Raw genomic sequence first — 22,129 nt, 5'->3', positions numbered from 1 at the left:
TTTTTGATGTAGTGTTCCATGGTTCATTGTTTGTGCATAACACCCAGTGTGCCACACAGAACGTGCCCTCTTTAATACCTATCACCAGGCTAACCCATCCCCCGACCCCCCTCCCCTCTAGAACCGTCAGTTTGTTTTTCAGAGTCCATAGTCTCTCATGGTTCGTCTCCCTCTCCGATTTACTCCCCTTCATTCTTCCCCTCCTGCTATCTTCTTCTATTTTTTTTCTTAACATATATTGCACTATTTGTTTCAGAGGTACAGATCTGTGATTCAACAGTCTTGCACAATTCACAGCGCTCACCATAGCACATACCCTCCCCAATGTCTATCACCCAGCCACCCCATCCCTCCCCGCCCCTCCCACCACTCCAGCAACCCTCAGTTTGTTTCCTGAGGTTAAGAATTCCTCATATCAGTGAGGTCATATGATACATGTCTTTCTCTGATTGACTTATTTCACTCAGCATAACACCAGGAGATTGCCTTTCTTATCAGGAAGTTCCATCTGTAAAATTTTTTTATTAACTATGTCTATAAATGTAGGCTAATACTGGAAGTAGATTTCTTGCTTCTAGCATAATATCATAGGATAAGACTAGTAATCCAAGAGAAAGCACATTTTGGATCATCACTTATAAGCATTAACTGTGTGGAAAGTGTTTTACTAGAGGCTTAGTAAAGGTTACAAAGGTAAAGTATAAATTTTACCCCTCCTCTTAAGGAAAGTATAAGCAGTTGGGAAGTCAGAACTCTAGATCAGAGCTGTCCAATAAGAAGTACACAGTCATGTGTACTTTTAAATTTTCTAGTGTCCATATTAAAAAGGTTTTTAAAAAAGGTGAAATTAGTTATGTATTTTATTTAACTATGTCGAGAGTATTATCATTTTAACATATAATCAGTATAAAAAATATGAATGAGATATTTCATGTCTTTTTCTCCACACTAAAAATATTTAAAATCTGGTATGTATTTTATACTTTAAGCACCTCTTAATTCAACCTAGCCACATTTCAAGTGCTCAATATGTCTAGTGGCTACTATATTGGATAAAGAAATTCTAGATAACAAAGTGGTGGAACCTCAGAGAAGAAAACAGTGAAGCCTAGGCTATAGGCTAGTTATAAAAGTTGTAAAAGTGAGATCTAAGAGTCTTTCTTTCTGAATAAGAAAGATAAAGATATAGCTATGAGATAAGTACTGTTATTCTTAATTTATAGGTAAGGAAACTGAAGTCATAGCAGAAAAGTGGCAGAGGCAGAACTTACTAATGTGTTCATTTTAGGCCTTTTTCTGTACTATAGCTCCTTTACTAATACTACAAAGAATGATTTATATAACTGTTTTCACATGTGGTTCATGTATATAGTAGCTTCAGTTCTAGCAGTAGTAAATTCAGTGTAATAAATGAATATAACAAAGGTATTCTCAGGTCTTTGCTCAAGGATAAGGGATGTAAAAGAAAAACCTAGACTCCATTATCATTAGACAGGAAAGTTGAGCCAGAATTCAGCTATTTAGTAGAATTGTATGTTTTTTATCCTAATAGATAGAACTTACCTCCTCTGTTTCTTTTTACCTCTTCTACCCTCTGGTATTCCAACTATCTGAATTCCCAAATTGGTTAAATAAAAAGATGGGAAACCCTTCTGGAGCTGGAAAGTGGGAAGATGTATAAATGAGGAATGTTAAATTTCTTCTTTCCTAGCCTTTTTAAAAAAGAAAAGTCAAACTACTTTTCTCTGTCAGCGACTGGGAATAAGATTGCTAACATTGTATTCTTTTTAATATTACTGTAACTATCTTGGTACCATTAGAAATCATTAAAATGAGCTTTTATATAATTATGTGTACTTTTAGATGAGGTGGACAGATTACTAAATGTGACATGTATAAGTTAGAGATGAATTATTCTGGAGGAGGGCTCCTTGTGCTATACCTGGCAACTAGTAAGTTCTCATTTAACTAACAGTGCTAAAAGGAGATATCTAGGTTTTCAGTTTTGTTCTGCCACTAACATCCTAGTGAGCCTTTAAACATGACAGCTAATTATTATAGACTTTGGTTATTTTAATTTGAAAAAGAGGGCTTGGATTGAGGTATTAATGGGACTCTTTTTGACTTAAAATTTTTGAGATTCAGGACATTTTTACCTGTATTTTGCTATAGCATTGGATATTAAGTTATTTCAGTGTCACTAGAGCCACCTGCTGACAGAGCTCGTTACTTGCTGAAGTATTTGTGTAATTGAGGATGCTAACGTGTTTTGTGTCTAATGAAATGTTTTTAGTAGCATTTTACTTGTTCATTTTCGCTGACACTTAACATTTTCACTTATGATTTCTTTACACATAATCCACTATCAGGAAACTAATACTTTCTGTTGCTCTTAAAGTAAGTGTTGATTTGCTTATCCTAATTTGGAAGTGCTTTCACTTAAATGTGGTTTTATTTTAATATTTAAAAGCCTGTTTTACAGTACTGTGCTAGCATTGTTTAGAACTGTTCTTAGAATGATGTTGAATTCCTCATTTATTTCATACTTAATCATAAACAATTTTTCTAATTTTTTTCACTTGTGATACTGAATACAAAGCTCAGTACATTAATGCAACTGTCTGTAACACAGTGTATTACAATATCTCCTAATCATTCCAGCCAAAAGGCAATTATTAGTCCCATTTTGCAAAAGAAATGCAACTGAAGGAGAGTAACAAACTTCACTAAGGCCACATAATCAGTAAAAAGTAAAGTTAGGTTTGACCCAGGGTTGCTTGGCCACTTGGTCATAAGAGCCAGGTTTTATTAATAGATGAGTTAAATGAAGTAAAATGCCACATGAAATAAACTGAGGACAGTTGTCACGCCAAACCTCTCCATTTTAAAAAGTTTCTTGGTATGTTACTGTAATGTGTGTAATTTTCATGTATCTTTAAAAAATAATAGGTTATAACAAGGATAAAAAGAAATTGATAAGCTTTGATCACAGATCTGAAGGAGAGCATATGAACTCACGGAGATCTTTTATACCTATTACTGTAGCAATTAGGGAGTCAGTCTATCCATATGCCATTACTGATACCCAAGTGTGTGTTAATTGAATATTTTAACATTAAAAGGAAAATTAGAGGTTTTACCTAAAACACCGATATAAACTCATTAAAATCAAACTATATTTTGAAGGTTTATACAGGGAAGAAACTAAATTTTTGTTGAGGAAGAAGGAAATCATAAAACTCCAATTTCTGAAGAATCACAGCTTATTTAAGGCATATTTGGCAAATGATACCAAGTTTGGTAAGGCTTTAAAAACATAAGGAAGGCTGCTAGAGAATTAATGGGAACTTCTTGTTGATAATGTAATTGACAGATTAAGAGATTACTAAGAGTTGTGTTTTAGTAATAAAATATTTGAAAGTCTTATTTCCACATTGTCATTGAAAGTAACTAAATACCACATGACTTTTTTACAGTGGTTAATGTGCCCAGTGTTCTGTACGTAATAAAAAATTAATGTAGGTAAATCACCAAGGTGGGTTGGTTCCATACTTAAGAATTGAAGGAACTCATTTGTAGAAATTATTAGTTGTAATAGCAAGTTGCACATTTTATTGTCCCTTCCTTAAATAAAAAAGTTACTGATTTGGACTGTGGGCACCATTTGCTCATGAAGATTACTTTGAAACTAGACAGGGTATTAAGTGTTTTTCAGTGAAGCAAAGAACAGCAAAGGTAGGGGTGCCTAGGTGGCTGAGTCATTAAGAGTCTGCTTTCGGCTCAGGTCATGATCCTGGGGTCCTGGGATTGAGCCCCACATCGGGCTCCCTGCTTGGCGGGAAGCCTGCTTCTCCCTCTCCCCCTGCTTGTGTTCCCTCTCTCGCTGTCTCTCTGTGTCAAATAAATAAATAAAATCTTAAAAAAAAAAAAAAAACAGCAAAGGTAACTTATTTTTAAGTGGGGTTGGGGAAGGAGTCTTGGAGAGGTAGCACTTTTTACGTGCTCTGATTAGGATCAGGGCTTTTTCTGAACCTACTGAATCTGGGAGGATTATGTACAGATTACTCAACCTCCATTTGAAGCCCTCAGCTTTATTTTGAAATGCCGCTACTCTCTGATCACATTGTTACCTTCCTTGGTGGAGAAACAAACCATTAGTGGCTCTGTACAGTTTTTCAGAACAAAGATCATATTCCTCAGCTAGATACCCAGGGCACTTTTTGAACTTGTACTTGGTTGACTTATCTGCCCTCCTCTCTGGGCTCTTCTCCATACCTTTAACTCTGTCTGCTCTGAATTTTAGCAGTCATTTTCTCTCTTCCCCTGGCCCCCAACCACCCCCCTTGCTCAGCAGGGAGTCTGTTTGTCTCTGCGGGGGGGCCCCCCCCATGATCTGTCTCTCTCTCTCTCTTTCTCCTTTTTTCTCTCAAACACACAAATAATCTTTTAAAAATCCAATGTTTTATTAGTTTCAGGTGTACAATATAATGATTCAGCAATTTTGTACATTACTCAGTGCTCATCACAATAGTGTAGTCTTAATCTCCTTTATCTATTTCACCCATCCACCTCCTCTCTGGCAACCTCCAGTTTATTCTTTGTATTTAAGAATTTGTTTTTGTTTTTCTCTTTTTTCTTTGTTCATCTGTTTCTTAAATTCCACATGAGTGAAATCATACGGTATTTGTCTTTCTCTGTCTTGACTTACTTCACTTAGCATTATACCCTCTATGTTCATCCATGTTGTTACTCCTCATCCATTCATCTGCTGACGGACACTTGGGTTGGCTCCATTGGTTGGCTATTGTCAATAATGCTGCAGTAAATAAACATAGGGGTGCATATATCTTTTTGAATTAGTGCTTTCATTTTCTTTGGGTATCCAGTAGTGGAATTACTAGATCATATGGTAATTCTATTTTCAATTTTTTGAGCATCCACCATGCTGTTTTCCATAGTGGTTGCCCCAGTTTGTGTTCCCACCAACGTACATGAGTGTTCCTTTTTCTCCACATCCCTACCAACACTTGTTATTTCTTGTCTTTTTGATTCGAGCCATTCTGACAGGTATAAGGTGATACCTCATTATGGTTTTGATGTGTGTTTCCCTCATGAGTAGTGATGTTGAGCATCTTTCCATGTGTCTGTTAGCCATCTGTATGTCTTTGGAAAAATGTTATTCAGGTCCTCTGCCTGGATTGGATTATTGGGGGTTTTTTGATGTGGAGGTATATAAGCAGCTCTTTCTAATCTGTGCTTCCTGAACTTCAGTGAACATAAGATTGAAGGTGCTTATTAAATTGTAGATTTCTGAGCCGGATCTTTAAAAAAATTTTATTCATTCGATTAAGTAGAGCTGTAAAAAAATTATAACATGCATTACAGGTGATTGTGATACTGGTGTTCTGTCAGTCATGCTTAGAGAAACATGATTAAATATGTCTTGGTGTTTATATCTCTGCATGTGTGCCTTTTGGGTGGAATACCTTTTCCATCTCTTCCACCTCTCTCTTTGTTGGGCTTGTTAACTTTTCATTCCTTACGATTTGGTAAATACGATTATTATTATGAAGAGCCCCTGTACATACCTCTGATGACACTACTATAATCATTGATATACTTGTCTTCCCCATACATCAGTTTCTTGAGAAGGACCACTACTTTCACTTCTTCATTTCTTAACTTCCAGCTTCTCAGTGTCTTTTTTTTTTAATGCCATAATTGGTTTATTTAGTAAATTGTGGTTTTACAAATTGAATTTTCTGCTAGTATGAAAAGCAGCTTAGTTGTAAATAAGGATGCTATTTTTTTTTAAGATTTTCTTTTTAAGCAATCTCTATATCTCTATACCCAATGCAGGGCTCAAACTCACCACCCTGATTACAAATATGTGCTAAAATGTTTATTGAGTGAATTAAAACTATATAAGTTCCTTGAAGACAGGGACAGTGTCTTATCTTTCATAGTCACTGGCAAGCACCAGGCCCTCAATATTTGTTTAATCCTTGCTAGTCAAACTGAGGTCTATGGATGTAGTCCCCAGGGGCTCTGTGAACCCTATGAAGTTTTTTTTTTTTGCCATTTTCCTTTTGAGCTAGGAAAAAAGTTTAAGTCTGTTTAAAGTGATTTTGGATGACCACCACTTTATGCTGAATACTGCTATGAGATTTCAACGCAAATGCTTATTTGTGTTTGATGATGTTGGCACAAAGATCACCTAAAGACCTAGTTTAGGGATGCCTTGGTGGCTCAGTCGTTAAGCGTCTGCCTTCGATTCAAGTCATGATCCCAGGGTCCTGGGATCCAGCTCCCTACTCCGCGGGAAGCCTGCTTCTCCCTCTCCCACTCCCCCTGCTTGTGTTCCCTCTCTCGCTGTGTCTCTCTCTGTCAAATAAATAAATAAATAAATAAAATCTTTAAAAAAAAAAAGACCTAGTTTAACATAATGTTTCTCTAAATCCAAATCTACAAAGAAAAATCCTCCCTCCCTCTATTGCAGGGTTTTGTGTGTTACCTAATTTTGACCAACAGCTAACTAAGCAAACACTATTCTGAAGTCTGACCTCTTCATACTCCTTGAAGACTCCCTATGCAATTTTTCCTCTTTTTGCATATGTATGGGATATTGTCTTTCTCCATCTTACTGGTTTAAAAAATTTTTTTTCAATACAGGATATATACTTGGTATAAATTTCAAATGTTTAAAGACCTTTCAGAAGTATTCTTACTTTTAATGAAACCTCATAACGTTTATTCCTTATCCTTCCTGTTACTCAAGTAGATACGTCCTTCTCTTGAATTCCCTTGATCCTGGAGCCCTGAACTTTGAACTTTTGCCAACTTCTCCGAGGAGGTCTTCTGAGGTTCAACTAAACATTCAGATTTACAAGACTATCATAGGCCATACTTCGCGCTAGGTCTCCCTGGTCTACAGGACAGGAGCCACAGTTTATCAGAGGTTAGCATCAGTCGTTAGTGTCTGTACGAGACCATGTAGGAGTACAGTCAGCCATCCAGAAACTATTTTCTTTGGCTTCTCAGGTGACTGGTCAGGTAGAAGGAGACAAGGTCCATTTTGGGAGGATGAGAGTCATGACTTACTCTTACGCCCTTCAGAGCCAAGATTTCTTGTAACAAGCATAGGCAGAGTTTCCAGGTTCCCTGCAAGGGACATGCCAGTTAGAAGAGTCACTGTATCTTTGGGAAGTTTAAATCTGTGGCATTCTCATCAAATATTTATAGTTTTCTCAGTCTGGACACAACTTATTTACCAATCAAGAGTCATTTTAATTTGCCAAGCAATATAGTAAATTAACAGGTTTTAGGGTAACAGGTAGAAAGTTGACTAAAGACCAAAATCTCACACAGTGGAGGAAAGAGTTTTGTTAAGCCTTTGCCCATACTTTTCTTATGGCATTATCCTATTTTTGCCTCGTGTAGTGGTTTTTGTGTACCTCTTTTTGCTAACCCTGCCATTCCTCCCAAGATCAGAAACTCTTAGAGTGATAGGAGTATGTTTTATATTTCTTTATCCTGTCTTTACCTTAACCACATAGTGAATACTATCATAGAACTATTCATTGAATTACAGTTTTATGCTCCTTTGACTGTAAGGTAAATCCACCAAAAAACTTAGAAAAAATTTTATGACTGGGATTTATCATAGATGGAAACAAAGTATAGGAATAAACTTTCTGGGTGAAGTGATATAAACAATGGTGTCCTCCAGCATGATTAGGGTTGCTCTTATTTTAATGTCTATATGACTTCTTTAGGATAGGGACTGCATAATGATGTGTCCAGATTCATTCTTTTATATACTGAAGCATATGTTAGTGGTGATAACATACAAATTTGAGAATACTGTAAGCAGAAATGGCAAATGTTTCTCTATGGACAAGGACAGAAATACTAAGATAAGGTGATTTTTTGACTTTGGTATAAGAATCCAGAAAATAATGAGCATCATGAGATCATCATCACTTTCTACAGAGTATATTATATTCATGGCTGGAGTACCCTGCCTTTCTGTCTGCCACATCTTATTGAAGAAATGAGTGGATCTGAAGAAAGATAAATGATCCCCAGGGCTTAAGGGGCTGTGTTATAAAGATGGTTAATAAGGAGTGCCTTGCTGGCTTTGTTGGTAGAGCATGTGATTCTTGATATCAGGGTCATGAGTTCAAGCCCCACTTTAAGTGTAGAGATTACTTTAAAAAGAATTTTTTTTTTAAAGATGGTTAGTAAGATTGAGACCTGTATGTGGAGAGAGAGAGAGAGAGAGCGCGCACAAGCAGGGGTAGAAGCAGAGGGAGAGGGAGAAGTAGCCTTCCCACTGAGCTGGTGCTTGATGTGGGACTCAATCCCAGGACCTGGAGATCATGACCTGAGCCGAAGGCAGACGCTTAACCAACCGAGCCACTCAGGCACCCGAAAAAGATAATTTTAAACATTTAAAAAAATCTCTGCTACCAATGATAGAGATTTCCTTGCTTGCTTAGCTTTTGTGTCAAAATTATAAATGATTGGAGCAGTGACTGGAACTAAAATTAGAACATTAATCCCATTCTGTTTTTCTACCATTTTCTATTTCTTATTTTTTTGGTAGTAAATAACTGTTATTACAGTAATAGATCCTTGCCTCTTGGAGCTTATCATGTTATTAAAAAAGACAAGGAAGTTAAGTATAGAAAAATGATGTATGTATATCGCTGTGTGTCCCTGTTAGATTAATGATGCATATATATAAAGTGTAGCAGTAAAATGTATTTTATGTCACTGAGTAATACTCTGAATCGCTGATCTAGAATCTTAAAACCTTATTATATGAACATTACAGATTCATGATTACAGATTACATTTCTTGATGTAAAGTTTAGTCTTTTATTATGGGAAGAATCATGTATTTATGGATTCAACTTTAAGAAAATATATTTTTAAAATCTGCTTTACAAAGGGATTACCAAGGAACTATTTTATTTCAAGGCAGTTATTTCAATATAATTTTGAGAGTTATGGGAGTATACTTTTAAAAAAGATTAAACTTTAAAAGGACTTAGCACATACTTAGTGCTCAATATTTATTAAATGATTTAAATATCAACAGTGTTTTGATACCTTGCAAATTTAGTGATTTATTTAAAACAGGTGTAGCTAGATCTTGTACTTAGAATCACAGTTGGAAGTTTGAATTACTATGGAGTTAAGGTTTTAAAATAATTGAAAAGCAATTTCAGACTGAATAGTTACACCTGAGACATTTCTGAAGAAACAAGTAGTGTTGCATATCTGCATAATGTATTATAGTTGAGAAAATGCATCTTCATATCCTTTCTATTATTTGAGTTTCATCCATATTGCTGGGAAGAAGGTGAAGGGGGTATATTAATCCCCACATTACAAATAAAAAGTTCAACTTAGAAAGGTGACTACTCAGCTGTACCCATTGAATGGTCAACCTTAGACATATGTCCCAATTCCATGCTTTTTAAAAACGTTTTAATTAATTGATTAATCTCTGCACCCCACATGGGGCTCCAACTTACAATCCTGAGATGAAGAGTTGAATGCTCTTCTGACTAAGCCAGCTGGGCACCCCCATGTTCTTTTTGAGAGAGAAGACTCTAACTTGTTAATTTTGATGGCGTTTGAAAGAAAGAAATAAATCCATGTGATAAGATGGTTGATAGCATACAAAAATATTACATGAGAGGTAATAAATTAATGCAGTAAATAAGTGCTATAGGAATCCATAGGATTTATAAAAATTTTGATGAGTTGAAGCAGTTAGGAAAGTACTCCTTGAGCATGTGAAGTAAGCTTTGAGAACTGTGTTGAAATCAAGGTTGAGATTCCACAGATAGAGGCTTAGAAATAGAAATGCCCAGGATATCTTCCTGAATTTGGGAGGAAAGGGAATATATATACCTTTCTTAGAGGTATACCTGTATACCATTCTTAAAGGTACCTATTGAATAAAGGATATTAAATGTAAGAAAAAAGGCTGGGGAACTTAAACTTTTTAGTAAGGAAGTACAAAAATATATACAACAGTAGGGAGAACCATGTAATAATCCCAAGTGGGTATTACTCAGCTTCAGTGGTATTCAAAGTTTTACCAATCTTGTTTCATCTATCTTACAGTTTTATTGAAATATTTTAAGGCAAATCCCCACATCATTTTACCTGTTTTGTTCAGTATACATCACTTACAGATAAGGATTTTTTAAAACCACAATACTATTATTTCATATGACAAAATTAACACTTTCTTAATATAAAATACCGAATTCATCTTCAGATTTCCCTTTTCTCAAAACTGTCTTTTTGTAATCAGTGTATTCAAATTGGCATCCAGACAAAATCCACACACTGTATTTGTTTGAAATATCTTTGAATCTCTTTTCATCTGCAGCAACCTTTTAAATTTGTTTTCCCTCATACCATATACTGGTAAAAACTGTCTTTTGTTCTATAGGAAGTTTTAACGTTCTGTATTTGGCCTGTCGCTTCCTTTTGTCATCATGTATTAATCTACTTACCCCCATGTTTCTATAAACTGGTATGTAGACCTAGAGATGTGATTAGCTTCAGATTTGTTTTTTCCCCTCTCTCATTTTCCTTCCCTTTTCTTTTCAGCATGATACTTTAAATGTGGGACCTTGTACTTTCTGTTGCTTAGTATTAGAGGGGCACATAAAACTTGGTTGTCTAACTTTCAATGATGATAAAAAGATCAAGAGGTTCAGGTGTTGTCAGCCTTATCTATCCATCAACTTTCATCCTTTCAAGGTTTTAGCATCCATTGGCTATCTGTTGCCTAAATCCATCATCTCTAGAGGGTTGAAAATTTGTGATTTTTCTACTTTGATCGTTCCTTCTGCATTTATTAGCTATTAGGGAACTTCCAAAAGAAGCAGTCAGTATCTGAGCGTTGGCTTAGTCAACGAGAGCATATTTCTTTTTTAAGAGAGCATATTTTTTAATTTGATTTTAGAGCCAAGTTGCATATTAGAAACTCTCTTTATGCATTTCATGTCTTCAATTTGTGGGAAACAGAACTCAGAGTTTTGAAAAAGAGAGTTCATCTACAAATTCTGTTTTGACTATTTGGCCATACCTTATTGCATGTATCTACCTATATTTATTTTTAAAGATTCATTTATTTATTTTAGAGCATGTGAGAACAGGGATGGGGCAGAGGGAGAGGGAAAGAAGCAGACTCCCTGCTGAGCTCAGAGCCAGATGCAGGGCTCCATCTCATGACCTTGAGATCATGACCTGAGACAAAACCAAGAGTTGGATGCTCAACCAACTGAGGCACCCGGACACCCCACTTATTGCTCATATATTATGAATATTTTAATTACGTGTTATTTTTTTAACACTTTGAATTCTCAGATTAGAGAGTGATTATCTTTTGGGAAGTTTCCCATGGATAGAGAGTATCTTTTTGATAGTGATCATTGTTTCAGTGATTTAAGAACACATACAAAGCCGGGGCGCCTGGGTGGCTCAGTTGGTTAAGCATCTGACTCTTGATTTCAGTTCAGGTCATGATCTCAGGGTTGTGGGATCAAGCCCCACATCAGGCTCCACACTCAGCATGGAGTCTGCTTGGGATTCTTTCTCTCAGCCTCTGCCCCTCCCTGTGCTTGCTCTCTCAAAATAAAATCTTAAAAAAAAAAAAAAAAACTACATACATAGCCATATATGAATGAGTACAAATAAGTATTCTGCTATTTGAAAAGTGACATGAAAATTATGTAGGTAAAATCTTATCCGGAGGATGAACAAAGTACCATGATTTATGTTTTAATACAAAATTTTTTATAGGAGTATTATGCTAATGTAGTTTCTTTATTGATAAATGTTATATCTGCATATTGGTGTTTGTGTGTATGCTAAACAGTACTGTAGCAACTGTTTACATAAAAATTTGTTATTGCATATTATCCCTTTAACCTGGACATTAGAAATTTTTTAAAGCTTTATGAAAGATTTTGAGGGACACTCCTGTGACCTCAGTATAGTGATTTTTGTTACTGTGAGTTCCTGCCAAGGTGTTACCCATATGTAAATATGGTAGGTTTGCTTGGGTTTAATCAATCATTTTTTTGATTGGATATTTAAATGATTTCTCCTCTTAGATATTGTTTTATGAATAGTATTACGATAAACATCTCAAATCTGCAGGTCTTTATCTAGTGGGAATTAATTTTCTTAGGATAAATTCCCAAAAATGGAGTTACTAGATCAAAGGATGTTTGACTTTTGGTATTTGTCACAAAGTTGTTTTCATGTTTACCATGTTATGGAAATGCAGAGCTTTGAGGATATTTAGCACCATAGGACTTTTAAAGAATATTTTTAAAGGGCGCCTGGGTGGCTCAGTCGTTAAGCGTCTGCCTTCGGCTCAGGTCATGATCTCAGGGTCCTGGGATCGAGTCCCACATCGGGCTCCTTGCTCTGCAGGAAGCCTGCTTCTCCCTCTCCCACTCCCCCTGCTTGTGTTCCTGCTCTCGCTGTCTCTCTGTCTGTCAAATAAATAAATAAAATCTTTAAAAAAAAAATAAAAACTTTTTTAAAAAAAGAATATTTTTAAAGATATATGTTGTTGTATTACTTTTTTTTTTAAATTCTATCTTATAGGGGTTCCTGGGTGGCTCAGTCGTTTAAGCATCTGCCTTCAGCTTAGGTCATGATCCCAGGGTCCTGGGATCGAGCCCCTCTGCGGGAGGCCTGCTCCTCCCTCTCCCACTCCCCCTGCTTGTGTTCCCTCTCTGGCTGTGTCTCTGTCAAATAAAGAAAATCTTTTAAAAAAATAAATTCTATCTTATAGTTCAGGAAAAATCCTTAAAATGTATCAGCCAAATTTTTTAAAACAGGAACTGTTAACCTTCTTTTTAAAATTACTTTTAGTATAAGCAGCAGCATTAGAAATGAGGATCTTGGTAAAGAATTTCTGCTTTCTTTCACTGCCAAATTGTCAGTGGTGCAACTTTAATTTGAATCATAAGGTTATGCATTTGTGACTTATTTACATGCTTGAACTTAACTGCTTTTGTGCTGAAAGTTTTTTATGTGTAACCATTAACTACTCCAAAATACCAAAGTTTTTGCCACACTCTTTAGTAGCATATTCAGAGTTTGATCTAAATCTTTAAGTGTGAGTCTGTTTTGACCAAAATACCTCCATGTTGCCTTAATAATGGTATTATAGATCAGGAATTGCCAAAATTCCACTTCTTCCTTCAACGTAATTATTTAAAAAGATTTTATTTATTTAATTTATTTGAGAAAGAGGGCATGCTTGAGCACAAGTGTTGGGAGGGGCAGAGGGAGAGGAAGAGAGAGAATCCTCAAGCAGCCTTCCAGCTGAGCATAGAACCCAGCACAGGGCTCAATCCCAGGACCCTGAGATCATGACTCGAGCTGAAATCAAGAGTCAGATGCTTAGCTGACTGAGCCACCCACGAGCCCTGACTTCTTCCTTCTATGTAATTTTTGAAGAATTTTAAAGCAATCGGTATTGTAAATCATTCAAAGGCAGTCTGCTAATATCTGTCCCATTTTATATGCCTTTACCCTTTTGTTGAGCATTTCTGCCTCCAGGGATCCATGCCGTGGAAATATTCCCATGTATTTTAAGAAAATATATTGAACGGTGTACAAATGCAGTGATACCTTTAACAGTGAAAAATAGAAACAAATATTCACCAAGGGGAAATTGTTTTCTTTTTTTATTAAGAATTTATTTTAATTTAGAGAGCGTGCATAAGTGGGGGGAGGGGCAGAGGCAGAGGGAGAAAGAGACTCTCAAGCGGACTCTGTGCTGAGCATGGAGCCCGTTCTGGGGCTGGATTGCACAATCCTGAGATCATGACCTGAGCGGAAATCAAGTCCGACACTTAACTGACTGAGCCCCCCTGGCGCCCTCCCCCCAGGGAAATTGTTAATTAAACTATGTACATTTATATAATGAAGTCAGCAATTACTACCAGAAATAAGGTAGATAAGTATTGACATTGAAAGATGGAAAAAGCAAATTATGAAACAGCAAATATAGTATATTCTTATTTTTTATAATTTTTAAAAGATTTTTTACTTATTTATTTGACAGAACAAGCAGGGGGAGTGGCAAGCAGAGGGAGAGGGAGAAGCAGGCTTCCCGCCGAGCAGGGAGCCTGATGCGGGGCTCGATCCCAGGACCCTGGGGTCATGACCTGAGCCGAAGGCAGATGCTTAACCGACTGAGCCACCCAGGCACCCCAGTATATTCTCATTTTTTAAAATAAACAGCTCTAAGATATATTTACGGATAGAAAAAATTTGGAGGGAGTTACATGGCATCTTAACATCGGTATGTTTGAGTTTTGGATGAAGACATGGCCTTTCACTTTTTTATGCAATGAGAATGTGTTGATTTTAAATTAAAAAAACATTTCTTTCTTAAAAGAAGGAGTAATAAGCAAATAATGTTTAAAATAACCACATAAACATTAGGTGAGTATTGATTTTCAGAGTATTCAGAACATTTTGGAGGCTGTTCTGTAATTTCCTCCAGAGCCACGTGACAGCCTCAGTTTGTGCCCTTTCTCTCCTGCTTTTGGGACACTGGGTCTCAGGGCAGCAGCCACTCCGGCCGGACTGCGACTTTGTACAGGGGAGTGAGGGTGAGCAGTGTATCAAGAAGCAGTGGACTGTAGAAATATGACAGCTGGAGTGTGACTACATTAAGAAGTCTTAAACCATGAACAGTGCGAACAGTATTGAGTTCTAAGGGCAAGTTTTGAATGAGAGGTAGGATCAGGAGGATCATGAAAGAATCTCAGTTGGTGGCTGTAGTAAGAATAAAGACACAGATACAAGTCATGTTTTGGGTATGCAAGGCAGAAATTAATTTCATTGTGAATTGGTTTCAGAGGTGGGTTCACTACCACCATTGATCAATAGGAATTACCAGGATAGTGTTCAGGAGGACTGATAGGAGTAAGGAAACTTGGAAAGTTATAGATGTATAATGCTAGGCCAGGGACTTTGTATGTCAGTCACAGTGGGGGGGTTGTTAGTCCCAGTTGTGTCAGTTGATGGTCAGGTCATCATCACTTAACCATTGCAGATGAGAACTGCTGATCTTACTCTACCACTGGCTGCTGCTTATATTTTTTCATAAGCAAACCTTGGTCCATTGTGAGGTTTCCTATTTCTTAACTTTAATGTTTTCCAAGGCTTTGTTACATCTTGGCACTAACACATACATACAGTTTTGAACATGGAAATGTATACTTCACATTGACATTGGGGTCCATGTGGATTCAGTGTGTTCTTCGTCCTGTTTAAATTATTTCTGCCACTTTTCTCCTCCCCTGTGCGTAGTGTCTCCAGTGCCACTGAGTATATTAAATAATGTTTAATTTCTAGTAATTTTTCCTAACGAGAGGGAAACTGTATTTGGACTTGGAGGTGAGACATTTATTTTACTTAAAAGTTTTGTTGTTAGGACACAGAATCTAGATAGGATATATATGATATATCTTGTCCACAAGGTGTCTACCTACTATAAAAAGACATTTGTATAGATGATGAAATAAATGCTTATAATTTTAAATGGATGAACAGAACAAAAATGAGTGGAATTCTCTTTAATGCAACTTTTTCCCCTCCAGACCAGAATCTGTAGAAGCTAGCCCTGTGGTAGTTGAGAAATCCAACAGTTATCCCCACCAGTTATATACCAGCAGCTCGCATCATTCACACAGTTACATCGGTTTGCCCTATGCGGTAAGTGTCCAGCATTTCTCTGGAAGGGTATTTTTTATATCTAGAAGTTGAAAGTAGGTGTTTGTGGTATTGTGCCTAAAACAGAATATTTAAAAAAAACAATACTTGGTTTATATTATCTAAATAATTAGGTATGTAATTTAATTTTTTATTGCTCGAACTATATTTACTCGAGGGATTAAAATTTTAGAAGAGGCATTCTCTAGAAGTTTTATTATTATGCATTTTATGCTTTAGTAGTTTGGTGTTATAATTCTTTACCTTCTCTGTAAAAAATCATAGGCTTGTATTTACTATCTACTGTTGATTCTAAATTATATAGTAATTTATACAGTAAATTATATAATTGCCAGTTATTGAGCACTTATGTGCCAGACTTTAAACATTTTTACATATATTATCTCATTTAATCTTCAAAACCAACCTCATGAGATGGGCATAATTTTCTTCTCCATTTCATAGCTGAAAAAGTGAAGGTTTATCTAAATTAACTCATTCACTGTTACATAGGTAATAAGGGGCACAAGTTAGATTGAAAAAGTTACAGAACCGGATGCATTTGTGATACTATCCAGGTACAATTATGAGGGATTTTTACCACTGGGACCAGAGTAAAAACCAAATTTTTAAGAATCTTCTGTTATATACTTTACAGTGATAATGTTTTTATTAGTTGTTTTTGTTATTCTTTAGTCACCATGTTCCTGAGGTTTTTTTTTTTTAAGCCCTATCTTCACATCTTGTACCTGCTTCTATCTTGAAGGCGGAGCTCTTTGACCATAGGACTTTGAGGATGTCTTTGGATTAGGGAGGTGAGGGCATGGAGTTTGAGGGAAGTCACTGTGCGGGTGACTGAGGTTGTAGATAGACATTCTCACTTACTAGTATGGTTTAATACCTAGCTTTACCAAGTAATTATTTTAAAGGTATTAGGGAAGAAATGGGCCAATTTCATATTTCTTGAATATTCAGATTAAGGATTGACTTTTATTTAAGTTCATATTGTTGTTGAAGTTATGTTGTGCTGTATTTGTGTTCAATTATCCAGGACCATAATTATGGTGCTCGTCCTCCTCCAACACCTCCGGCTTCCCCTCCTCCATCAGTTCTTATTAGCAAAAATGAAGTAGGCATATTTACCACTCCTAATTTTGATGAAACTTCCAGTGCTACTACAATCAGCACATCTGAGGATGGAAGTTATGGTACTGATGTAACCAGGTGCATATGTGGTTTTACACATGATGATGGATACATGATCTGTTGTGACAAATGCAGGTAAAATATTTTACATCGTTAGTTTCCTTTTCTTGAATGCTGCTAACCTTTGTTAATCTTAGAAAAGATAAAGTCACTTTTATAGGAATTGATGAATGCATTTCTTTGGATGCATTGCTACTATCAATGCAGTGTGTTTTGCTAGAAAAATCCCCCATGGGAAAGAAGCTCTGTTAGAGTTTATTAGAAATCCTCATTGTTAACTGAGTAATAGGCAGTCAGTTCTGAACTTTATTCATATAGGATCCCATCTCTCTTTTTGCTCATTCAGTAATAATACAACTACATATAGCGGTAGACAAGATAGAAAAATGAGCCCTCTGAATTTCCTTTGGAATTATTTGTGCTGTACAGTCAACTGATTTTCCAGTTTGGGGGAATTATACATTTTGATTGATGTTTGTTTGACCTGACTCTCTCACCTCCTTTTGACTTGAACCTTGCAGCACTCTGGAGTCTCCTTGAACCAGAACCACAGTCTCCCCTCCCCCAACCCTGGTTCAACCACCAAGAAAGGCCTCCTCCCCTAGAGAAGGTGTGATTGGGACAGAAAGTGGGGTTTTGTTTTCGTTTTTTGGTTTTTGGTTTTTTTTTGGTGGGGGAGGGAGTTGGGGAGGATGGAGAGGGAACTGTAGGATTTCAGCCTGAAAGTTAATGAGTCCATCCCCTGCACAAGAGTGGATAACAGAGAGGATTTAAGCAGTGTACTGTAGGGGGGTAAGAAATTTTGGTGGCTTTACACAATTTCCTAGGTCAGATCTTTGTGGCATAGCTTCATTATTTGATTTGAAATAGAATAAGATATACCCATATTTGAGTGTGAATGTAAAAATACATCTTAGAGCCAAATATAAATTACTTTGCATTATTTGTAGTATTGTTCCCATCTATTACATGATTAGGAGTTCGATGTTACTGATATAAAACATGCATGTAGGGTTATATTTCAAAAAGTTGATTTACCTTTTTTTTTTTTTTTTAAAGATTTTATTTATTTTTTCGACAGAGAGAGACACAGCAAGAGAGGGAATACAAGCAGGGGGAGTGGGAGAGGGAGAAGCAGACTCCCCATGGAGCAGGGAGCCTGATGTGGGGCTGGATCCCAGGACCTTGGGATCATGACCTGAGCCGAAGGCAGACACTTAATGACTGAGCCACCCAGGCGCCCCAAGTTGATTTACCTTTGCCAGAAAGGGGGGAAATTAGTCTTAATTGGAAAGTGAAATTTGATATTTTTATGTAAAGATGTGATATTTTGAGTTAATTTTAATAAAAATATATTGTATCTTTTAAAATTTAAAAATACTCATTACCTGTGACACATATCATTACTATGAACAGTCACCTCAGTACATTTATTCAGGAGGTAAATTTAAAAACTAAAAAAAAAAAAAACAACTAATAACTTGTTTTCTTCATTTTTTAAAAATAACTAATTAGAAAATCTCAATTCGTATTTTAACTGATCATATAATAGCTGATCTTGTCTAATGTGATAAATTACATACCATTTGGCAGTGTTTTCATTTTAATGCAGTGTTTTCTTTCGATTTCATTACAATGATCTAGATATAATATAAAATTATCTCAATTAGAAAATAGTGAAATAGTCCTTAGGATTTATACCTAACTACAAATTCTTGAAGGACCAGTTCAGTTTTTGGACTGTTCAAGGTATTTGCTTCTCAGCAACTGCTCTCTGTTATGAATCTGTTTTCTGTTGTTCTATTTTTCTACTGCTTAATCTGTAGTATACTTGCAAGGCTTTATCTTTATTCCTCTCTCCTTGGGTTGTATGTCCTCTGTGTATGTCCATGTGCCTACCACCTATACTCCTGTCTTTCAAGTTTGACATCTAGAGCTCAGATCATTTATTCACTTTCTAGTTTTGTTTCTTCTGTTGTCTGCATGACATTATTACTTACCCCCCAACTTTAATTTAGTTTGTTATTCTAACCCACCTTGTCAGGTGCGATGCTTTTCTTTCTTTTTCCTCCACATCTTATATTCTGTTACCTTCCACTTCCTTACCAGTTCTTTCCCAACAGTCTCAGTTTAGAAGTGAAGAGCATATGATAGTTAACTCAGTAGGGATATATTTGAAATGGCTAATTATTATGTAAAGAGTAGTTAAGACTATTTTTAGGAACAGCATATATATATATCTCATATATTTTAGGAACAGGCATGTATATATATCAACTTTGGACCAATTAAAGTCTTGGCAACAAAGTTTAATAATAGTAAAAATTGAGAGGTTGCCTCAAGCTAATCCATGTATTCCATAAAATAATTTGAAGACAGAATAGGTTTAATCCCTTTCCTCATGGAATGTATCTTGGATTCTTTAACGTTGTCTTCTCTGCCGCATTCTAGTTCTTTCTTTAAGGTTAGGAATGTCAGAAAATCCTTAGTTGGTTTTTCTACTTTGAGTTTCTTAACTTCTTTGAGTTAACTGTATACCGTCAAAGCACCTCTAGTTTTACCTGGTGCCCATTAGAGGAAATTTACACACATCCTGATATTCCAAGTCCTATATAATCTGACTGCACTTTACTAATCCAGTTCTACCCCCTGTATTTCTCAGAATGAAAATCCCCCTCATATAGATTAACTGACTTCTGGCTATTGCTCCTCGTATCTATCTCCTTGAGAAAACGGTGCTATAATGATATCTTTTTTTTCTAATCTCCCAAATGAGGTTTTATTCAAGTCCATTATTCTCCAGGGTGCTTTTCCCATTAACTTCAAATAGTATGGACATCTTCACATTGTGGCTTTTGATAATATTTGTAATGTATACCTTTCACATTTAAAAGTTATATTTGCTTTAGAAATATATATATATATATATATAATATCCTATATTTGTCCTCTTTGCATCTCAAAGTTTTATCTCCGCAAGGACATATTTCTGTGAATTCCTCACAGCACCTTTTACAGTGCTAAACTCAAAGTGGGCGCTTACTAAGTGATAGTTAAATAGAATATCAAATCTTAAGGTTGATTCTATTAATATTTTATATGTTCTGCTTTTTTCTTTAAGCGTTTGGCAACATATTGACTGCATGGGGATTGACAGGCAGCATATTCCTGATACATATTTATGTGAACGTTGTCAGCCAAGGTAAGTTGTGCATACTTGTAAGATTGCCAGTAAATTTACTGAAGTAATCTTCAGTTAATAGAAGTTTATGTATGAATTCTGGATTAAACAATTCATGGATTACTGTGTTTCATCAATTCTAAGATACACTTTTTATTTTTATTTATTTATTTTTTTTGTATTCTGACATCTCTAAAATCAGGAAGAATCATTCCATTGATAATATGTCATGGCTTACTTTGTAGATTTTTTTTTTACTTTATTAATAATGCATAAAATAATAGTGCATCTTCTAAGTGATGGCATCTTTTTTCACTGGAGTGCACTATGTTAAAGAGTTATTAGATCCATGTATTCCATAAAAAATAATCATTCCACCACCCTGCTTCAACAACTTTCAACAGTCTTTTTCATTTATACTGTCATATATTTCTTCTCCCTTTCACATATTTTAATGGGAGTCTCATATATTATTTCATTCACATGTATCCGTATGTATTTCAGTATATATATATTTATAGGTATTTCAATATATATCTGTAAAAGAATTTTTAAAAAACCAACTCCAAAGCCGTTACTATACATGCAATAAAATGTATTATCATCCAGCCACTGTTAAAATACTGACTGGTTGATATACATCTGTCTCTTAAGACTCTGGTAATATAAACCACCTTCCATTACCCCACCATCTCCCGTCTCCTTTGCAATGTGTTTAAGGAACTGAATTGTTTATCCTGATTTGTTTGCTGATTGCGTTATCATGATATAACCAGTGTCTGTATCATTTGTATTTCTGTAAATAAATGTGTGATTAGATTATAGGTTAAATTTTTTTTGGTGGGGGGTAGTGTTTCATAGACTGTGTTCTATCAGGTAACACATAATATCTGGTTGTCTGACTTGATCTTAGCCAAAAGGCCGAGAAGCGATGGGTTGTCTCTATGATAGGACACATTGATAGTCCTTATTTAGAGCCATTAATTTATTAGGGGTTGCAAGTTAGTGCCATGTTAATCTTACTGCTTATAACTTACTAGCTGGAATATTTCTATAGAAACAAACTTCTCCATATTAACTGTTCAGTTCTCTTAAGGAATACAGTTGACCCTTAACAGCATAGTTATGATCTATGCTAGTCCACTTTAAATGTGGATTTTTTTTTTAATGTGAATTTTTTTTCAATACAGTACTGTAAATGTATTTTTATGACTTCCTTAGTTACATTTTCTTTTCTCTGGTGCACTTTACTGCAAGAATAGAGTATATAATGCGTATATCAAATACGTGTTAATCAACTGTTTATGTTATCAGTAGGCTGACAGTAGTAGGCTTTTAGTAGTTTAAGTTTTTGGAAAGTCAGAAGTTATATGTGGATTTTTGATTGCACAGGGGTTGGTTCCCCTAATTCTTCATGTTGTTCAAGAGTCAACTGTATTTTGGTAAGGAAAGGCAGGATAAATGCTTGTTGATTCTCACACTTTATTTACTAGTGTTCAGAATACTAAAAAGTAACTTAAGTATCATTATGAACTCAGGGATTTTTTTTAAATTTTTTATTGTTATGTTAATCACCATATATTACATCATTAGTTTTTGATGTAGGAACTCAGAGATTTAAACATCTTGGATGTCAGTCCCATTGCAGTTATTGTCTTTATTGATACTCAGATTTTGTCCAGTTTTGGTTGTTGGGAACCTCATCACGTTGGCTCTTGAGCCCTTATGACAGTATCCTAGTGGTACTTGATAGGTTTTTGTGCTTTCTGGTATAACAAGATGTCTCGAGCTTATTTTATACTCCTGAGAATTGGTTTTCAGTTCTAGAATCTGAGAGCTAGTCATGCTCTTTCCTACTGGATTGGTCACTGTTCCTAGTTCTTTGTCTTTTTTGACAAAGCTAGGAAATACGTTTTGTGTGTTTATTTTTAAGATAAAGTACATGAGTTTATACAGATAAGT

General features: G+C 35.7%; 1 protein-coding gene across 1 annotated transcript in view; it reads left to right on the top strand.

The window, feature by feature from the left end:
* Positions 1-22,129, top strand: part of KMT2E (lysine methyltransferase 2E (inactive)) — an 87,562-nt gene that overhangs the window by 27,468 nt on the left and 37,965 nt on the right. Inside the window, 3 exon segments of the mRNA XM_027574819.2 lie at positions 15,669-15,783; positions 16,832-17,061; positions 20,108-20,188. Coding sequence (XP_027430620.2) covers positions 15,669-15,783; positions 16,832-17,061; positions 20,108-20,188 — 426 coding nt within the window.

The sequence above is a fragment of the Zalophus californianus genome, chromosome 12 (assembly GCF_009762305.2).
Source record: "Zalophus californianus isolate mZalCal1 chromosome 12, mZalCal1.pri.v2, whole genome shotgun sequence".
NCBI lineage: Eukaryota > Metazoa > Chordata > Mammalia > Carnivora > Otariidae > Zalophus > Zalophus californianus.
This window is presented reverse-complemented; position numbering and strand designations above follow the sequence as displayed.